General features: G+C 51.1%; 1 protein-coding gene across 2 annotated transcripts; it reads left to right on the top strand.

The window, feature by feature from the left end:
* Positions 1–27: 27 nt before the first annotated feature.
* On the top strand, positions 28–13,970 carry LOC112857477 (carbohydrate sulfotransferase 6). Of its 2 annotated transcripts, none has more exons than XM_086688876.1 (4): positions 28–273; positions 1,756–2,056; positions 11,107–11,182; positions 12,133–13,970. In XM_086688876.1, exon 4 carries the CDS (start codon positions 12,149–12,151, stop codon positions 13,334–13,336), a length of 1,188 nt encoding a protein of 395 aa, XP_086545002.1. In that variant the 5' UTR covers positions 28–273; positions 1,756–2,056; positions 11,107–11,182; positions 12,133–12,148; the 3' UTR covers positions 13,337–13,970. The 2 variants fall into 2 exon arrangements, with proteins under 2 accessions (XP_086545002.1, XP_086545003.1); XM_086688877.1 differs by lacking the exon at positions 28–273 and adding an exon at positions 1,241–1,327.
* Positions 13,971–19,347: the final 5,377 nt, after the last annotated feature.

Genomic DNA, 19,347 nt, shown 5'->3' on the forward strand with positions numbered 1-19,347 from the left:
GGGCTCTGCCCAAAGACCTTGGAGCTTTTGTTAGCTCTTTGGCAACATCCCCTGGTCCTGCCCCAAGTAAATGTGAGTTTTTGGTGGAATCCACATGGCATGTGGAAACCCACAGGCTGGAAAATTACAACTGTGTCTGGTGAATATCAAATTATTTACGGATCAGATGTTGGTAGCTTCCGAAGGGGAATGACACAGTGTAGTTGGAAGAGGGGAAAGGTGAGAAATATACAGGATTTTATCAACTGAGCTGTAACTCACAGCTAAGTCAAGGTTTGAGACAATTACTCAATATGTGGGGTGTGGCGAGGGGGGGGCGGAGATCTCTAATTTTGGTAAATGATTTTCCAGTTTCTGTTTGAACCAGGTGAGGCTCCCTAAGGCCCTGCTTAGGTCCCATCATGGAAGATTAATAAGGCAGTTCTCTGTCTTTTTTTCTTTCTCTTCATGTTCGTGCTTTTTAAAAGACGTCTTGTTTCTTTCTGACCAGAGAAGTTCTAAATGCCTATTGGGGAAAATGTAAAATTACAGAAACCTAAAGAAAATAAGTTGTCTGTAAATGTAGAAGTTACCACGATTGGCATTCTGGCACACATCTTTCTAATCTTTTGTAGTCTTTCTAATTTTTTCATTATCATAAACAACACTTCTCTGAACCTTGTGTATAAATCCTTCTTGCCAGTTTATTTCCTTAAGTTAGATGCTAGAAAGGAATTACTAATTCAGAAAGCTTATGGCCGTTCTTAAGGATTTAAATTCATCTTGCCAAACCGCATCCTGGAAAGAATGCACTAATTTATACTCCCAGCAGCAGAGACTTCTTTTAGATCCCAGCACGGATTGTAGGAGGTCAGAATTTTTTTTCAGATGCCTGGACTCTGTTGTTATCTGGGCGGGGAAGGGGGACGGAATGCTTTACTTTTTGAAATTTATCTTGTATTTACCCGGACTTGCTACCAAGCCTGTGCCTCTGGGATGAGACTAGAACAGGGAAGGGACGGGAGGAGGGGGCAGCCAGCTCTGGGCTTAGGTCCTGAGGGCCACCTGGCGTCTCGGCCCCTCCCAGCTGGGCTACTGGCTGGGGAGGCTGCGCTGTCCGCTCGGCATCAGGATGCCTTGGACTTGGCTTACTTAGGTCTGAGGCTGGGGGCTTGGGAAAGCGGCTTGGATTCCAAGTCACTTCGCTTCGAGGATGCCACAGAGAGCGGGGGGCGGGGGGGGGGGCAAGATTACGATTTGATTTCCCTCGCCAGGGCCTTTTGTGCTCCCCGGAGGCTTCGCTCTCCGCGACCGGAGCGGGAGACAACTCTTTCGGTCAGCTAGTCGGGTGAGGGGGTGAGCGCCAGCGCCCTTTGACATCCTCCCGCTGCCCCCGGGGCCCACCTGCGCCCGCCCTCACCCCGCCCTCCCGCGCCCGCCCCCGCCCCCGCCCCCGGGCAGCTGCCCCTCCCCCGAGGTGGGGAGGGTAGTGGGAGCCGGGGGCCAACCGGCTCCTTCCTTCCTTCCGTCCCTCCCGCCCCGGCTCCCGCCCGCCGGCTCCGGGACCGCAGCCACGTCTGAAAGCGCCTCATTGTGCGCGCTCTTCTCGGGCAGCGGGCGGCTGCACTGGCGGCGCGGGGCGCAGGGCGCGGGGGGCGCGGCGCCCGGCACGGGTGGGGGGCTCCGGGCAGGGGCGCCCCAGTCCGCGTCTTGTCGTTGCCCCACGACTGCCCCGCACGCACACCCCCCGTTCTTACGACGCCTCTCCGTTTCCAGGACACGCCTGCCCCGTTTCCAGCTTCCCCCCGCCTGAGCTCGCCAGGTGCCTCCAATATCGAGGCATCTGCTGCCCCCGCGCCCATGCCTCTCGGAGCCTTCTCCCCGGGGTCACTGCGTGCCCCTTAAGAGCCTTGGGAGCCTGCGGGGCACATCAGCTCCCGAGGAGTCTCCCGGTGAAGACACAGCCGGCCGTGGACTGGAACTGGGAAGAGGCGAGGTCAAGGAGCCCGTGCCGAGCCTCAGGAGAGAGGTGTCCGCCTCCCGCCGCGCCAGCTCGGGCAGGGACGCCAGCTTCGGGGTACGTTGGTTCGGCCTGTCTCCACGCAGGATGCCCCCAAACCGGGGCATTGATCTTGCAGCCGAGGAGTCGGGTCTGGGGAGAAGAGCTGAGGGTGGTGGTTCTAACCGAAGGTGGAGAGGGCATTGCAGCCCCAGGCGCTGGTTTCACGGTGTCTTCCCGGGGCTTCAACTGCACCGGAGATCGCTACTGGGGATCCCTAATCTCTTAAAACGGGAGTTGCCAAGGGCTTTAATCCAGAAAGCTTTTTCCACGGAACTCTTTTGAGAAAAAGCAGCTTGGTGAGTGAATTGAGAACCATATGCAGCTGACCTTGGAGCCGGGCGGCCTCTGTTGGGGCTGCTGGATCTTGGCCTCAGCGGAGGTGCCCGGCCAATGTTAACTCTCTTTTCTGTACCCTCTTGCGCCGGAGGCATGAGGATGGGAAGACTGAGGCCTAGAGAGCAGAAAGGACTTGGCTTCCCTGAGGCCCAGAGTGAGTTGCCAAGTACCAGAGGTAATGAGAATAGTGTGTGGCTGCTTCAGCCCGCTAAGGGTTGGCTGTGTCGAGGGCTCTACAGTTCCATTGACTCCTTTCCATCGCGTGTGGTAGGGGCTGTCGCGGTGTCCTTTGCAAAGGAGCCAGAGGAGGAAGCGCCCAGACGTTAGGAGTGCCCTGCCCCAAGTCACACACCTCACTGGTGCAGAGGCAGAATTTGAACCCAGTCCCGCTTTCAGAAGCCAGTCTTGTAGCCACTATTCACCGTTGTTTTGCAGTACATGTTCTGACCCTGCCTGGGCTTGCTACGTTCTGTTCCCAGGGTCACCTGAACCAGATCAGGCTGTTGTCCTTGAGTTTTCCTTATGAAAAGGCTTTCGCTCGGATTCATAGAATATAGTTGTCACCCAGGATTTGGAAGATTGCTGAGCAAATACTAGTGTACTGTGTGACAGACCTTGTTCTAAGTTCTTTATAAATATTAACTCATTCACTTTTCACATCGAGCCCTGACTTGGGTTATATTATTTCCCCCATTTTTATTTTATTTAAAAAAATGTTAATGTTTATTTATTCTTGAGAGAGAGAGAGAGAGAGAGAATATGCAAGTGGGGGAGAGGCAGAGAGAGAGGGAGACACAGAATCTGAAGCAGGCTCCAGGCTCCGAGCTGTCCCCACAGACCCCCGTTGCTGCGCTTGAACTCACAAACTCATGAGATCATGACCTGAGCCGAAGTTGGATGCTTAAGCTACTGAGCCACCCAGGCTCCCTGAGTTTTGCTTTTTTAATGCTTAATTTATTTTTGAGAGAGACAGAGAGATGGAGCGCGAGCTGGGGAGGGGCACAAAAAGAGGGAGACACAGAATCTCAAGCAGGCTCCAGGATCTGAGCTGTCAGCACAGAGCCCAGATGTAGGGCTCAAACTCAAGAACTGTGAGATCATGACCTGAGCCAAAGTTGGATACTTAACTCTCTGAGCCACCCGGCACTCCCATTTTTTTTCTTTTTTTAAATGAGCTCTAGGGGTGTCTGGATGGTTCAGCCGGTTGAGCATCAGATTCTTGATTTTGGCTCAGGTCATGATCCCAGGGTTATGGGCTAGAGCCCAGCATGGAGCCTGCTTAAGATTCTCATTTTCTCTCTCTCCGCCTCTGTCACTCTCCCCCGCTCATGCATGCTCTCTTGCTTGCTCGCTCTCTCTCTCTCTCTCTAAAACAAAATAAACAAAAACCTTTTAAAGTAAGCTCTAGGCCCAACATGGGGCTTGAACTCATGACCCTGAGATCAAGTCGCATGCTCTACCCACTGAACCAGCCAGGTGAATTCCCCCATCTTACAGATTCAACAACAACAATAGGCACAGAGAGATTAAGTATCTTGTCCAAGGTCACCCAGTAAATGATCAAATGGAGTTCATCAGCCACTGTTCCAGCACTGCTCCCTGTCATGAGACAGAATCCTGCTTCTGGTCTAGTAAGGGGACACAGGTACAGAAATGCATGAACAAGAGTATTCTGCACAGTGATAGTAGCACTAACGGTGATTTCTCAGTATCGCCTAATACTCAGGCAAGGTGAAATTTCCCTCATTGCCTCAAAGATATCTTCTTGCACTTGGCTTTTTTGAATCAGAATCCAAACAACATTTACACACTGCATTTGGCTATTCCATGTTTTGAGTAGTTTTCTTCTAAAACAGCCCTTTCCTTTTTTTTTTTTCTTATGTGATTGAATTCTAAGAATGATTTGCTTTTCAAAAATAACAAATCAATTAAAATAAAATGTTAAAAAAATAAGCCAGAGAACTTTCCAGATTATCCCTGTAATAAGAGGGCTCTGTCAACACCTGGGGGAACACAGGAGAATGTTCTCAAGGTGCATTCCCTACCCCCCTCCCCTGCATGAGTTATTTCAGAAAAGAGGTGGGAGTCCCCAGACTTCAGGTCTCCCCAGCTGTAAGGTTCTATGATTAGGTCCAGCGCAAAATGCATTTTGAGGATCCCCAAAGTTCAGAGCCAGAGAAAGGTGTTATGTGTTACCTGCTCATCTGCTCTGAAATGCCCCCTGGGGTGGCTCTGAGCCAGGGGGACTTGAGGCTCCTTTCCCAGACAATTTGATTTCATTTCCCAATAGATTCCTGCCGGCAAACCTGTTTCCTCCAGCAGCATCTGGGCTGTGTGACTCCAGCTTCCTTGCCTCTGGCTGATGCCACGAAGCTGCTCATTAGGGCTGGCAGAGAGCAGATGTGGCCAGGGCTTGGGGCCAGGAATGTCTCCTGCCACAGCCTGACCCAGTCCACAGCCCTGAGGCTGAGGGTGGGCTTAGGGATCTTCACTCCTTGCAGCCTCTGGGAGGTAGTTCTCCGTCCTTGCCCCTGTCCTACTCTGGCCAGCTGGTACTCAGGTCAGCCAGGGGACTGATCTGCCGCACTCACCGTCCTGCAGCGAAAGCTGGAGCAGGCAAGCTCCACCCGTGCCCATGCCTCCTTTAACCAAGTTTATTAGTTTACGATTACCAAAGTAATACAAGTCTGTCGTAGACCACCTGGAAAACGCAGCAAAAGCACTAACAAGAAAAAAATTACTTGCTATCTGGCCATAGAAGGGTAACTACTATTCAGCACACATTGTTCCAACTTTCTTTCTATGCATTTTTGTGTATTTTTTTAATAAAAGCTCTATTGAGATACAATTCACGTACCCTAAAGTTCACCCTTTTACGGTGCACAATTCACTGATGCAACAGTATACACATGTTGTGTGTTAATCACCTCGGGGTTTATCCATGTTGTCGCATGTATCAATATTTCATTCCTGGGGTGCCCGGGTGGCTCAATCGGTTAAGTGTCCCAGTTCGGCTCGGGTCATGATCTCATGGTTCATAGGTTTCAGCCCCCACGTCTGGTTCTGTGCTGGCTGTTCAGAGCCTGGATCCTGCTTAGGATTCTGTGCCTCCCTCTCTCCCTGCTCCTCCCCCACTCACACTCTGTGTGTGTCTCTCTCTCAAAAATAAATAAACGTTAAAAAAAAAAAAACTTTATTCCTTTTTATTGCCAGATAACACTCAATTACAGTTGACTCTTGAACGTGGGTTTAAACTGTGTGAGTCCACTTACATGCAGATTTTTTTCAGTAAACACACTGTGGTAGTATAAATGTATTTCTCTTCCTTAAGATTTTCTCAGTAGCATTTTCTTTTCTCTAGCTTACTTTAATGCATATAATATGCAAAATAGGTGACTGTTCGTGTTAAGGCTTCCAGTCAGCAGTAGGTTGTTTGTAGCTAAGTTTTCCGGGAGCCAGAAGTTACACATGGGGGTGGGGGGGGGGTGGCGCCTGGGTGGCTCAGTTGGTTAAGCATCCGGCTCTTGATGTCAGCTGTGGTCTTGATCTCGGGCTTGTGAGTTCAAGCCCCATGTTGGGGTCCTTGCTGGGTGTAACACTACTTAAAAAAAGTTGCACATGGATTTTCGACTGTGTAGAGGTTGATGCCCCAACTTCCACATTCACCAAGGGAAGCTGTGTATAGATGTACCACACATTTTGTTTATCCATTTATCAGTTGATAGGTATTTGGGATGTTTCTACTTTGGGGCCATTATGAATAATGCTGCTATGAAAGGTGATGAGCACATTTTTGTGTGGACATGTGTTTTCAGTCTTCTTGGATACATATTTTATTTTATTTAAATGTTTATTATTTATTTTTGGAGAGACATTGCAAGCAGGGGAAGGACAGAGAGAGAGAGAGAGATTGAGAGTCCCAAGCGGGCTCCTCACTGATGCAGGGCTCGATCCCACAAACCATGAGATCGTGACCTGAGTCGAAATACTCAGATGCTCAACCACCTGAGCCACCCAGGCACCCCTGGATATATATGTATTTTAGAGTGGCGTCTCTGCACCACGTGGTAACCCTGTGTTCAACCTCTCGAGGAACTGCCTGTTTCCTGCAACACCTGTACCACTTTGCACCCCCCAGCGGTGTCCACGGCTTCCGGTTTCCCCACCTTCTCACTAACGCTGCTGATCTACCTTTTTGGTTCTAGCCATCCTAGTGGATGGGGAGTGATATCTCATTGTAGTTCTGATTGCCATTTCCCAAGCGACTAAAAATATCAAGCATCTTTTCATGCGCTTGTAGGTAATTTGTATATCTTTGGAGAAATGTCTACTCAAATCTTTTGCCCATTTTTATGTTGGCTTCTGTGTCTTCTGTTACTGAGTTGTAAGGGCTCTTTATATAATCTGGCTCCCATACATATGATTTGCGAGTATTTTCTCCCATCCGGGGCTGTCCTTTCATTTTCTTGATGAAGTCCTTTGATACTGGTGTATTTTTTTTTTAATTTTTTTTAATGTTTATTTATTTTTGAGACAGAGGGAGACAGAGCATGAAAGGGGGAGGGTCAGAGAGAGGGAGACACAGAGTCTGAAACAGGCTCCAGGCTCTGAGCTGTCAGCACAGAGCCCAACGCGGGGCTCGAACTCACGGACCGCGAGATCATGACCTGAGCCGAAGTCGGCCGCTTGACCGACTGAGCCACCCAGGCGCCCCATACTGGTGTATTTTTACCATCCTCGTATGTGTTGGTACTTGTGGTTTTTCCACTCGAAGTTATGTAGTTAAGAGCTCTAAAGTTAGGTGGTGAGGACTTAAATTCTGACTCCGCTGCTGTGTGGGTCCTTTAGGCAAATTTCTTAACCTTTCTAAACTTCACTTCCCTGATCTGTAAAACAGGGCGGGGTATCAGGTCCACTGCATGAGGTTTGTTGTAAGGATTAAATCAGAAGATGGGCGCAAAACTCTTGGCACATAGGAAGCCCTCAATGGATGGCATTTACGGGTGCTCCGTGTTTCCAGCCCACTGTAAACATTCATCTTCCTCCTCTCTCTCCTTTTCTCCCTTGCCTCCCCCCCCCCCGCTTTTTTTTTTCTCTTTTTCCCTCCTTTTCAGCCTTCTTTGTAACAGATGCCCCGGGCTCCATTAGAGCTGGCTTGCCCCCCACGGGTGGCCCTTGATGCCAAGAGTCCGCTGATCCCTCATCTGGGATCTGTTTTCTGTAGCCTTTGGGATTCCTGAACAGGGATGGCCTCCAGCTGATGCCAAACTGAGAGAAAGCTGAGCCCTGGATTTGTACTTAGTATTACATTTCACTCCCTTAGATGCGTTGCCAGGGCTGGGAAGGGCTGATGACAGGACATGCTGCGGAGTCAAGGGCACGCAGAGCTGGGGTGCAGGTGAGGGTTTCCCAGAGAGCTGGATTCCTGGGCTCCAGGTCAGCCCCCTCCTGTGGCACACCGTCCTGCCCTCAGGTTTCCCCTTGGCAAGTCAGGTAGAACAATAGCTCCTTCCTGTGTCTCCCAGGCCAAGAAACAGTCAGGGATATTTAGAAGATACTGTCACTTAAAAATTTTTTTTTAATGTTTATTTATTTTTGAGAGAGAGAGAGAGACAGAGCATGAGCGGGGGAGGGACAGACACGCACACACACACACACACACACACAGAATCCGAAGCAGGCTCCAGGCTCTGAGCTGTCAGCACAGAGCCCGACGCAGAGCTCAAACTCACAGACCGTGAGATCATGACCTGAGCCGAAGTCGGACACTTAATCGACTGAGCCACCCAGGCACCTCTGAAGATACTGCCACTTTAAAATGCTCAGGAGGGCACTGCAGAGCCTGCTTGGGACCCTCTCTCTCTCTCTCTCTCTCTCTTTCTCTGCCCCTCCTCTGCTTGTGCTCTCACTCTCAAAATAAATAATTAAACTTAAAAATAAACGCTCAGCAGGAAGAAATGTGGGACACGTGGGGGAGTTCCTCCCTTTGGATTTGGATCATAGAGTGTCTGACTTAAGTTAGGCAAATCTTTATTAATATCATCTACTCTTTAGTCTTTGGGACATTCCCTGACATGACACTTACTGCCTTATTCAGTCGGGATTCTGAACTTCTTAATGAAATATAACATACATACAGAAAAGAGCATAAAAGTACAGCTTGATGGGGTGCCTGGGAGGCTCAGTCGGTTAAGCGTCCGGCTTCAGCTCAGGTCATGATCTTATGGTCTGAGTTTGAGCCCCGCATCGGGCTCTGTGCTGACAACGCAGAGCCTGGAGCCTGCTTCAGATTCTGTGTCTCCCTCTCTCTCTGCCCCTCCTCTGCTCACACTCTTTCTGTCTCTCAAAAATTAGTAAACATTAAAAAAATTGTTTTTAAATACAGCTTAATGACTTTCCACAAATCAAACATGCTCAGGTACTTAGCACCTCATCAAGAAACACGGCATGACGGGCCTCCAAAAGCTCTGTCCAGGCTTCCTGAGGGTTCGGCCCACACCCCACCACACCCTACCCCACCAACAGGACCCACTTTCCAGTCAAAATGCTTGGTTGTAAATGGCAGAAATCGAACTCGCATTGGCTTGGCTAAAAAAGGGGGTATTTTCCCCCACTGAGAAGTCCAAGGGTGAATCTCGCCCAGCTGGATCCAGGTGCTCACGGCTCAGACTTTTTTTTTTCTCTGCTCACTTCTCTTCTGTGTTGGGATTGGACTTGGAGAAAATGTCCATTCCTAAGCCTGTCGCTTGGTCGGGGGATGACGTGTGGAATATACAGATGAACCAGGCTTGGTACACATGACTCCCTACGAACTGGGAGGTGGGCGGTCGGCTCCACGCAAACCACGTGCACTTTGTGAGTGAGGGGTGGCTCCCCAGAGAAAAATCTAGAGGCTGTTAGCAGAATAAGGAGGAACAAGTATTGAGTGGACCCAAAGAAACTCTGTCTAGTGCACTCGTCCACACTGATGCCTGGGAACAGACAGTCGTGAAAAAACACAGTGGCAAGGAGGCGGGGGCAAAGTGTCACTCAGGGCAGAGTGGTACCTGGCTTGAGAGAGGCACAGGTGAGGTGTCTTCAGAGGAAGTGGGGATGGGCACTCGCAGCAGAGAAGAGAGGAACATGGAGTGTTGCTTCCAGGTCACCTGACCTATAGGATGCTGGGTCGGAAATATGGGAAGTGAGTCTGGAAAGCTGAAGGTTGCTGCACAGGGGAATGACACGATGAAATACACGGCATAGGTGGCGATTCTGTCTCCCTCTCCCTCTCTGCCCCTCCCCTGCTCACACACTCTCAATCTCTCAAAAAGAAATTAAAACATTAAAAAAAAAAAAAAAGAGGTAATTTCTACCTTGCAGGAGTGTTGGGAGGATGCAATTCACTCATGAAAAATTAAGTCCTTGTCCTGGTACCTTTCGGACCCGTTCTTAACTTTGAACCCTGAGGTGACTGGGTGTGCTATACACAAGGCTCCTTATCAGGAAATCTCCCACAGGACCTGGTCTTCCCTGGGCTCCCGCATGGGGTAGGGTGTGTCAGTCCCCTTCCTAGTTCTCGAGTTCCAGTAATAAGATCAGATATCAGCTCCGGTATTGTGTGAGTCACTTAAGAAAATGTCTGGTTTCCTTGGAGTACATCGGCCTGTGGTTGAGACCCTCCCTAGCCAGAAAAGGGCTGGGCTGGCCAGGGCAGCTGTGTTTGGGCCAGACCTCAGGGTCCTTTGCTCTGCAGGGATCCCCCAGGATATGGGAGAGGCCAGCTGCTTGGGATCAGAAAATGCCAGGAGCTTAGAGATGGAAGTCCTGGGTCGGGGTCCCCCTTCCCCTACTATCTCTCCAAGCCTTGGGTCCTTCACCTAAGAAGTTGAGATCACAATGTCTACCAAAGGGGCCATTGAGTCAAAACAGCATCTAGCACTCGTATGTCAGCAAATGCAAGTTGAGTTCCCTTCCTCTCCTGTGCCCTGTTCTCGTGGAGAAGCACATCTCTGAGGAGAGGAGATAACACGTGCAGAGCAGGAAGGCGGCTGCTCTCCTTATGTTCCGGGAGTGAGCGTAGGGTCCGGGACTCGGGAGACAGCGTCGGAGTCAGCAGGTGTCAGGTCCGTTGGGTGTCCTCCACCCACTCCTGCAGCCTCTGGATAAGTGGGATCAGCTCACGATTTAGACCCAGCTTCTCCCGGTGGTGATATGGCTGGGGGGTGGGGTGGCTTAGTGGGGAGCAAATACTGTGGAAGCAAGGAGGAGACTTCCAGGCTCCTCCTTCCAAAGCAGCTCATCTTTGAGACCTCGGGCTGTGCGAGCTTGGCTCAGGGTTCCTTCCGCTGTGCGGGACAAGAGTGACATTCTTAAGATCCACCACAGGACCCAGGAGTGGCTGGGGAGTAGAGGTGGGCTTGGGAGATGCCGGGATTCCAAATGTAGGTGACCTCAGGGTGTCTCATCTGGGTGCAGAAGTCATCTGCCCCAGGTCTCCTAGCTGCTAAGTGGCACCAGAGGGCTCAGTGCCAGCCCTCCCTTCTCCATCCAGCAGGAGAGACCACCCGTTCGCACCCATTCGGAAAAATGTACCCTGCCCCTGGTCTGTGCCCAGCTCCAGGCGGGGGCTGGGCAGCTCTGTTCCCACCTGCAGGGACCTTTCGGTCAGTAAGGGAAGGCAAAACCCTCCCCCTGTGCCGGGTTATCTCCTCCGGTGAGACGCTGACCCAGCCTCCCTCCTGCTTCCTCAGGCCCTGAAGAACCCGTGGACGTCTTCCATGGATTTGTGATTGAGGTGGGCAGCTCTCCCAGCGGCCCTGGACTACCGTGAGTAACCTCAGCGTGGAGGCAAACTGTGGCCAGGGGCCTGACTGCTGTCACCTCCTCCTTCCCCGGTTCTGTCCCACCTCCCCCTCAACTGCTTTCTTCTGCACATTCACGCAGCTCCAGAAGGGTACCTTCCCTCTGGAGTCCCAGCATCCCGCAGCACTCTACTCCCTGCAGGTGGCAACAGTTGGTGTTCTTTGTCTCTGTCATTTATTTGTTTACTTTTAATAACAAAAGCTGTAGCTGCGTGTTTAAAAGAAGTCAAACAACACAGACCGCGCACTGTGTGGAAAGTGCAAGTTGCATGTTATGGGATTTGCTACATGCCCTGCCCCCATGCTCATTCCATTACTCCAGTGCCAGTATCAATCCCCTTTTTACAGATGGGTAAACTGAGTCACAGGCAGATTAAGTGTTTTGTCCGAGATCACAGGCTAGAAGTGGCTGAACCTGGGGAGGGAGCCAAATGACTCATCAAGCTGTTTAGCTAAATAACCTAAAATTGTCCCCCAAAAAGGAATTCTTAAGCAAAAGGTGGAGATTCTGTTTTTAAAAAAGAGAGAGAGAGAGAGGGAAAGAAAGAGAGAAAGAAAGAAGGAGGGAGGGAGGGAAGGAGGGAGGGGGAAGGAAGAAAGAAGGGAAGAAAGAAAGAGGAGTAAGGCAGAGAGAGAGAGGGAGAGAAAGGCAGGGGAGGGGAGGAAGTAAGGACCAACATACATTTCCCGCAGTAGTCTGCAACTGGCCTTTGCTCTGCAGGGTCTAGATCATGGCTGATGTCTTAAAGTCCTGTTGCCGGGGGAGCGCCCAACGAGACGGCTGTAGTCCAGGGAGCCCCCCACAGGTCGGGGGGTCCAGACCCGGGGTCCGCTCTCTGCAAGCACCGGGCGGGAGTTGGGCTGCGGCGCGGCTAGCGGGCCGCGGTCCCCAACGGCTGCACTCTCCTCCCGCAGGCCCCCGGCCGGCGGCATGTGGCTGCCGCGCATCTCCAGCACGGCCGTGACCGTGCTCCTGCTGGCGCAGACCGCCATCCTGCTTTTCCTGGTCTCCTGGCCCAGGCCGCCGTCCCCGGTGGGCGGCAAAGAGCGGGTGCACGTGCTGGTGCTGTCCTCGTGGCGCTCGGGCTCGTCTTTCGTGGGCCAGCTCTTCAGCCAGCACCCCGACGTCTTCTACCTGATGGAGCCCGCGTGGCACGTGTGGACCACCCTGTCGCAGGGCAGCGCGCCGGCGCTGCACATGGCCGTGCGCGACCTGGTGCGCTCCGTCTTCCTGTGCGACATGGACGTGTTCGACGCCTACCTGCCGTGGCGCCGCAACCTGTCGGACCTCTTCCAGTTCGCGGTGAGCCGCGCGCTGTGCTCGCCGCCGGCCTGCACCGCCTTCCCGCGCGGCGCCATCAGCAGCGACACGGTGTGCAAGCCGCTGTGCGGGCGGCGGCCCTTCGGCGTGGCGCAGGAGGCCTGCCGCTCCTACAGCCACGTGGTGCTCAAGGAGGTGCGCTTCTTCAACCTGCAGGTGCTCTACCCGCTGCTCAACGACCCAGCGCTCAACCTGCGCATCGTGCACCTGGTGCGGGACCCGCGGGCCGTGCTGCGCTCCCGCGAGCAGACGGCCAAGGCGCTGGCGCGCGACAACGGCATCGTGCTGGGCACCAATGGCACCTGGGTGGAGTCCGACCCCGGCCTGCGCGTGGTGCGCGAGGTGTGTCGCAGCCACGTGCGCATCGCCGAGGCCGCCACCCGCAAGCCGCCGCCCTTCCTGCGCGGCCGCTACCGCCTGGTGCGCTTTGAGGATCTGGCGCGGGCGCCTCTGCCCGAGATCCGCGAGCTCTACGACTTCGCGGGCCTGAGCCTCACGCCGCAGCTCGAGGCCTGGATCCACAACAGCACGCACGGGTCCGGGCCCGGCGCCCGCCGCGAGGCCTTCAAGACCTCATCCAGGAACGCGCTCAACGTCTCCCAGGCCTGGCGCCACGCGCTGCCCTTCGCCAAGATCCGCCGCGTGCAGGAGCTGTGCGCCGGCGCGCTGCAGCTGCTGGGCTACCGGGCCGTGGCCTCCGAGGCCGAGCAGCGCGACCTCTCCGTGGACCTGGTGCAGCCGCTCGGCACTAGCAGCTTCAGCTGGGCGTCGTCCACCGCGGCGCACCCCCGACCTTAGCGCAGGCCCCCCAGGCTGTGGCGGCGAGGGAGGGAGCCGGTCACGCAGCGCCCAGGCTGCTAGTGGAGGGGACCGGAGTTGGGGAGTCTTCCTCCGTAGTAGGAATGGACTGAGTCCCCGAAACTCCATGCTTCTTTCTTCTTGCTTCTTGCTTTTCCTTCGAGCCCTCCTTAGGAGCTGGGTTCCCGTCGGGTGCACGCTTCACGGAAAGCAAAACTGTGTCCACGCTTCCTGTGGGCACCGCGAATAAGTTCAGACCACTCGGCTGCTACTGGAGTGCTTTCTTCCTAAGTCTCTTTTCCTTTTGGATGCATCATCCAACAGCTGACAAGGGGGTCCCGGCCCTACCTGGGAGTAGAGGGGGCGCTGCGGTGAGCTGGCCCCTCAAGTCCAGCCCCTCCCCCCCACACCCCAGACTTGTTGCCCCCAGGTCCCACCACCACACTCTATCAGAGCTGTTGGCATTTATATTGCTTGTTTCTTTCAGCAAGAAATCAGACAAGATGCCTCTTATCTTGTGGTCTCCCTCTAGCCTCTCTCTGCCCCATCCTCCCTGGAGCCCACATACTCCCATCACCTGCCCTGACAGTAAAGGTCCCACCCACAGAAATAAAAAAATAATGAATCTGCGTGATACTGGAGTTTACAGTCTGTGAAGTTTGACGGGCAGAACACAAAACTGAAGGGACTTGTCCGAGGTGACACCATGAGGAGGATGGAGGCAGGAGGAGGGTTTTGCTCTGAGGCTACAGCGGGAGGTGGAGGGGTGAATGAGGCTTGCAGAGACCTGTCACTTTTACGAAGGAAGGGCGGATTCTCCCGTTTTACTCGCACTAGGGAAGACCAAGCAGCCATGGCTGGGGCCACAGCTGCGGGCTACAGGAAGCGATGAGCTAACGAGCCCAGAGTGCAGCAGCTAGAGAGCCTGCTGGATGAGGCTGGTGGGAGGCCTCGGGAGGCCCGGGCAGCAAGCCAGGCAGAGCATGTGGCAAAGCAAGAAGTTGGCATCAGGATCAGTGCCTGGAGGGCAGGTCACAGGGTGACTGTAACCAGATAAATCTGGCCAGGAGACTGGAAGGAAAAAGCCTGCGGGGTGATTGTCTTCCCTTGGTCCTCCCAGGCCAGGCCCTAGACGAGAGCAGAATACGATTCCTGCCTGCAAGCCACAATACCTGGCTTCGGCTGCAGAGACTTATTAAAGGGATGCTGGGTGTCCAGACGGCTTAGTCCTGAGCTCAGCAAATGAAAATGAGAGTTAGCAAGCACCCAGTAAGTGTTTAAAAGGAAAAGGAGGGGGGCGGGGCGGAGCTCACAGACCCTCTGGGAAGAACAGGCAGCAGATTTGAGTGCACACAAACTTTGGGGCACAGTGTTGGTGTGGGCCTTGACTGTGGACCCCCATCCTTGCGCAAAGCAGGCAGGCAAGAGGGAATCTGGCATTTTCCACGTCTTTTCTGGCAGGGAGTAGAGACATATTCACCTTGAAGCTGAAGCTTCAGGACCCCTCACTTAAGGAGCCGTCAAGCTGTAGAAGCTTCAGGCCTCATAAAACCTCCATCTGCTCCTTCACAGTAACATGGGGAAGGTATTTAAACCCCCCACATTTGTTAATGGGGATTCTGCAACTTCAAAAGGCTCAGGTCACATAGCTTAATATACAGGACAGACCTCGGGGCGCCTGGGTGGCTCGGTTGGTTGAGTGCATCCGACTCTTGATTTCACTTCAGGTCATGATCTCATGGTCTTGGGATCAAGCCCTGCATCGGACTCTGTGCTGGGAGTGGAACCTCTTTAAGATTCTGTGTGTGTGTGTGTGTGTGTGTGTGTGTGTGTGTGTGTGTGTCTCCCTCTGCCACTCTCCCCTGCTCGTGCTCTCTTTATCTACCTATCTATCTATCTATCTATCTATCTATCTATCTATCTATTGGATATTTGATAGATAGGAGAGAGCTCAAACTCGCATTTCTGACTTCAATGCTTACAGTTCTAACAAACTGAACTGGGATGCAGTAAAGGACCCCACTACCAGCCTGGAGAGCCAGATCATTCCCCTGGTAATGACATAGGTCTCTAGGTGTTAGGGAGACATCCAGGCATTTGGCTGCAAACATCTCAAGGACCTGAGTGTTGAAGGGTATGGTAGGCAGTGGGCTGGGGCATCGGGGCCCCTACTATTGGCCCCTTTTCTCCCTGCCTGCCCCTCCCTGTCCTTTGCCCTGTGCTGGCCACTGGGGATAAAAGTAGCCTGCTGGCCCTACCTGGAAGGATCACAGCGCCAAGTGGAGGTGTCAGCCTAGGAGTGGTCCTGGACAATGTGGTATGTTCAGGCAAAGAGGGATGAGCAAGATGTTCATGGTACCAGAGGCCAAGAATAGGGAGATACTGATCCCTTGTGGGGCCCAGGAAGGCTTTGGGATGGCTCAGAGCCCAGCCTGATAGTGGCCTCACACAAGTTTCATTTGCCCTTGCTCCGGTCGCAGACCGTATGGATGGCCACCATTAATGGTCTTTGCTCTGTGATTCATCCATTCTGGATGTACACCCCAGATCCCAGAAAGGGGATGACTGGCTCCCAGACCTGGCTCCCTGCATATAGTGTACTCTGGGCAAGCCTCTGGGTGAATGTATATATGCCCGGTGTACCTGGTTCTAAGCAAGGCTGGGGGTGAACCCAGATCAGCTTTCCGGACAAGGACAGGCAGTACCCAATTGAGTGTTTTGATGAGTCAGGACAGTTCAGACCCTGGAGACATAGTGAGGGGACAGAGCTGTCACAGACCTTGCTCTCGTCGGGAGTACAGACCCAAAGTAAATAGTTCCGCAGATAAACCTGCAAACATAAATGTCAATTGTGCTCTAAGAAGAAATAATAAGAATGGGGAGAGGATGACCTACTTTAGTATGGGGAGTCAGGAGGACCTCTTTGAAGAGGAAACACTGATTCGAATAAATGAAGGAAGAATGGGAGCTCATCAAGCATAGAATGAAGAAAAGGAGCCAGATTAAAGACAGGGATTCGTCCCCCTTGGAATCAAGTTTCCTTGACAAAATTAAAAACTCACTCGTGGGTCCAGGCTCATGAGATTAGAGAAGTCCCCAGGAGGTGACCAAGTTTTTGTGTCTATAGTGCAGATTCCTAGAAGTCGAACTATTGGATCAAGAAGCATTTGTGTCTTAAATGTGAAACTACCAAATTACTTTAAAAATGGAGTACTAACTTAAAGTCTCTGGAATGGTGTCGAGAATGCCCTTACCTTCCTCTCCTACTGACCACCCCCCCGCCCCCGTCACCTGTACAGGGGTAAGTCAGTCATTTTCATTTTTACCTACCCGATGGAATATTATCCAGTGATAAAAAGAAATGAGCGATCAAGCCATGAAAAGACACAGAGGAAACCAAAATGCCCATTACTAAGTGAAAAAAGCCAATGAAGAAGTTGCATGCTATACGATTCCAACTAATATGACATTCTGGAAAAGGCAGAACTATGAAAACAGTAAAAATATCAGTGGCTGCCAGGGGTTGGGCATGGGGAAGGGAGGGATGAATGGATGAGGCATAGGGTTTAGGGTCAATGAAAATACTCTCCATGATACTATAACTATGGGTATATGTCATTATATATTTGTCTAAACCTGTAGAATGTACAACACTAATAGCAAACTCTAAGGTACACTATAGACTTTCGGTGATTATGACGTATGCATGTAGGTTCATCCTTGGTCACAAATGTACCACTCTAGTGAATGATATTGATAATGGGAGAGGCTACCAATGTGTGAGGGCAGGATGTATATGGGAAACCTCTGTACGTCTCCCTCAATTTTGTTATAAACCTAAAACTGCTCTAAAAATGTTAAGTCTTTAGAAAAAAAAAATGGACCAAAAAACACTGGTAGCCTCAGGAGGGAGTGGGAGTCTGCTGAAACGAGAGGGTTTGGCCAACGACACAGAGACTGAAGCAACCACTGCAGAGTGGACTTTGAATTTTCCTGGGGCGGCAGGTCGTTCTGCCAATCATGCTTTCTCCCTTGGGGGTAAGATTGGAGAACCTGGCTGGCCCTGCAGTCCTGGTGCCATTCTGATCCGAGTCTTCAAGTCCGCCACACCTCCATTTGTTTGTTCAACACACGTTATGAACTGAGCAGTAACCAGTGCAAAAGTAGGGAAGAATCACCGGTATTAGGAATGTGTGGGCGTGGGGGGTGAGTTGCAATTTTTAGTAGGGTGATCGGCGTAGGTCTTGTTGAGAAAGTGACATGTGAGCAAAGTCTTAAAGGAAGTGAGGCAGTTAATTAAGGGGTAACAATAGGTAGAATGTCCCAGAGGAGGAAAGGGACAATACAAAAATCCTAAGGAGGGAACCCATTTGGCATATTGGGAGAACAGCAAGAGGCTAGTGGGTCTGGTCTGGGAGGCCAGAGGAAGAGAGCTAGGAGATGAGAAAGCAAGAGAGAGGGAGTCAGATCATGTAGGACTTTGTAGGCCTTGGTGAGGACTTTGGCTTTTCCTTGGAATGAGATGGAGGGTGTCCAAGGCCACTCTCGCTCTGTGGTACTCCTCAGTCAAATAACTGTGCATATAATATCATATATGTATGTAACATGTCAGATATTTTTTAAATAATAGATCATTGCACTGCCTATGTTAATATCCTTATTTAGTGTATTGGCTAGTCTTGCAAGTTTCTCAACTGGATCAAGTCAATCACACTGTGGCCTTCTTCTGTAACTTCGATTTTCCCCTCACTTTATATTCCACAGACTCATCATGTTGTTGCTTGCAGCTTTAAGTAACTTATTTCAATGACTGAATAGTATTTTATTGAAAATTATATCACAATTTTGTTAACTCATTCTCGTCTTGATGGACGTCCAGCTTGTTTTCAGCTGTTTGCTGTTACCACGCTACTAGGAACCATCTTGTATGAGCCTCCTGGTGCCAACGTTAGAGGATATTTATCTGGGAGCGAACTTGCTGGATCGTGAGACTCTTCATTCGACGTTATTCCAAAATGGTTGTCAATTTACTGCTCAGGAGTTCAGTTGCTCTGCGACGTCACGAACAACTGGCATTCTCAAGACTTCAAATTTTTTGGCTATTGGATGGTTGATAAATGATCTCATCGTGACTTCATTTTCGGTTTCACTGATAAATAATGAGGTTAAGCATCCTTTCCTATTTTTGTTGGCAGTTTGTGTTTTCTCTTTGATGAGGTACCTAGTCAGTTCTTTTGTCCCTTTGTCATTTTCTTACCTGGGTTTCAGGAGTGCTTTATAGACCCTGGATACTACACCTTTGCTGCTTACAAAAATATCGCAAATATCTTTTCCCAGTTTGTGGTTTGTCTTTTTGTTGTTTTTATGATAACGCTTGAATAACACGTTCTTTTTTTTTTAATGTTTATTTATTTTTGAGAGAGAGAGATACAGAGTGTGAGCAGGGTAGGGGCAGAGAGAGAGACACATACACAGAATCTGAAGCAGGCTCCAGGCTCCGAGCCGTCAGCACAGAGCCTGATGCCGGGCCCGAACTCACGAGTGGTGACCTGAGCTGAAGTTGGACACCCAACCGACTGGGCCACCCAGGCGCCCCCACAAGTTCTTAACTTAAAACAAATTTATCAATCCTTTCCTTTATAGTCTTTGATTTTTCTATCTAGTTTAAGAGCTCCTTCACTATTGTGAGGTCATAACTATATTCGACATTGTCTTCTACAAGTTTTATAGTTCTGCATCTCTTTGTAAGTGAAACAAGTGAGATGGTTGGTGGAGTTCTAAAAAGGAAACAAGCGAAAAATCTAGTTGCTTCCTAATTTTCTTGCAGGCTTGTGTCTCCTGGACTTTGTATTGCCTTTCAGGTTTTTTTTTTTTCCCCATTAAGAGAAGAAAGAGGAACTTTCTTCACCCTGCCATTAAAAATTTGAGCTTCTTAACCATTTTGTCCGTAGCTTGAGGTCAATTCCACTATTTTTCCTAGGACACTCTTCTTTCTGTTCTAATCTGGGTAG

This window comes from Puma concolor, chromosome E2 (genome assembly GCF_028749965.1).
Source record: "Puma concolor isolate L17-30 chromosome E2, mPumCon1.1.hap2, whole genome shotgun sequence".
NCBI classification, from domain to species: Eukaryota; Metazoa; Chordata; class Mammalia; order Carnivora; family Felidae; genus Puma; species Puma concolor.

Bases quoted from the DNA above. Each gene is read 5' to 3' on its own strand.
- LOC112857477 (XM_086688876.1), top strand. From the start codon at position 12,149: ATGTGGCTGCCGCGCATCTCCAGCACGGCCGTGACCGTGCTCCTGCTG.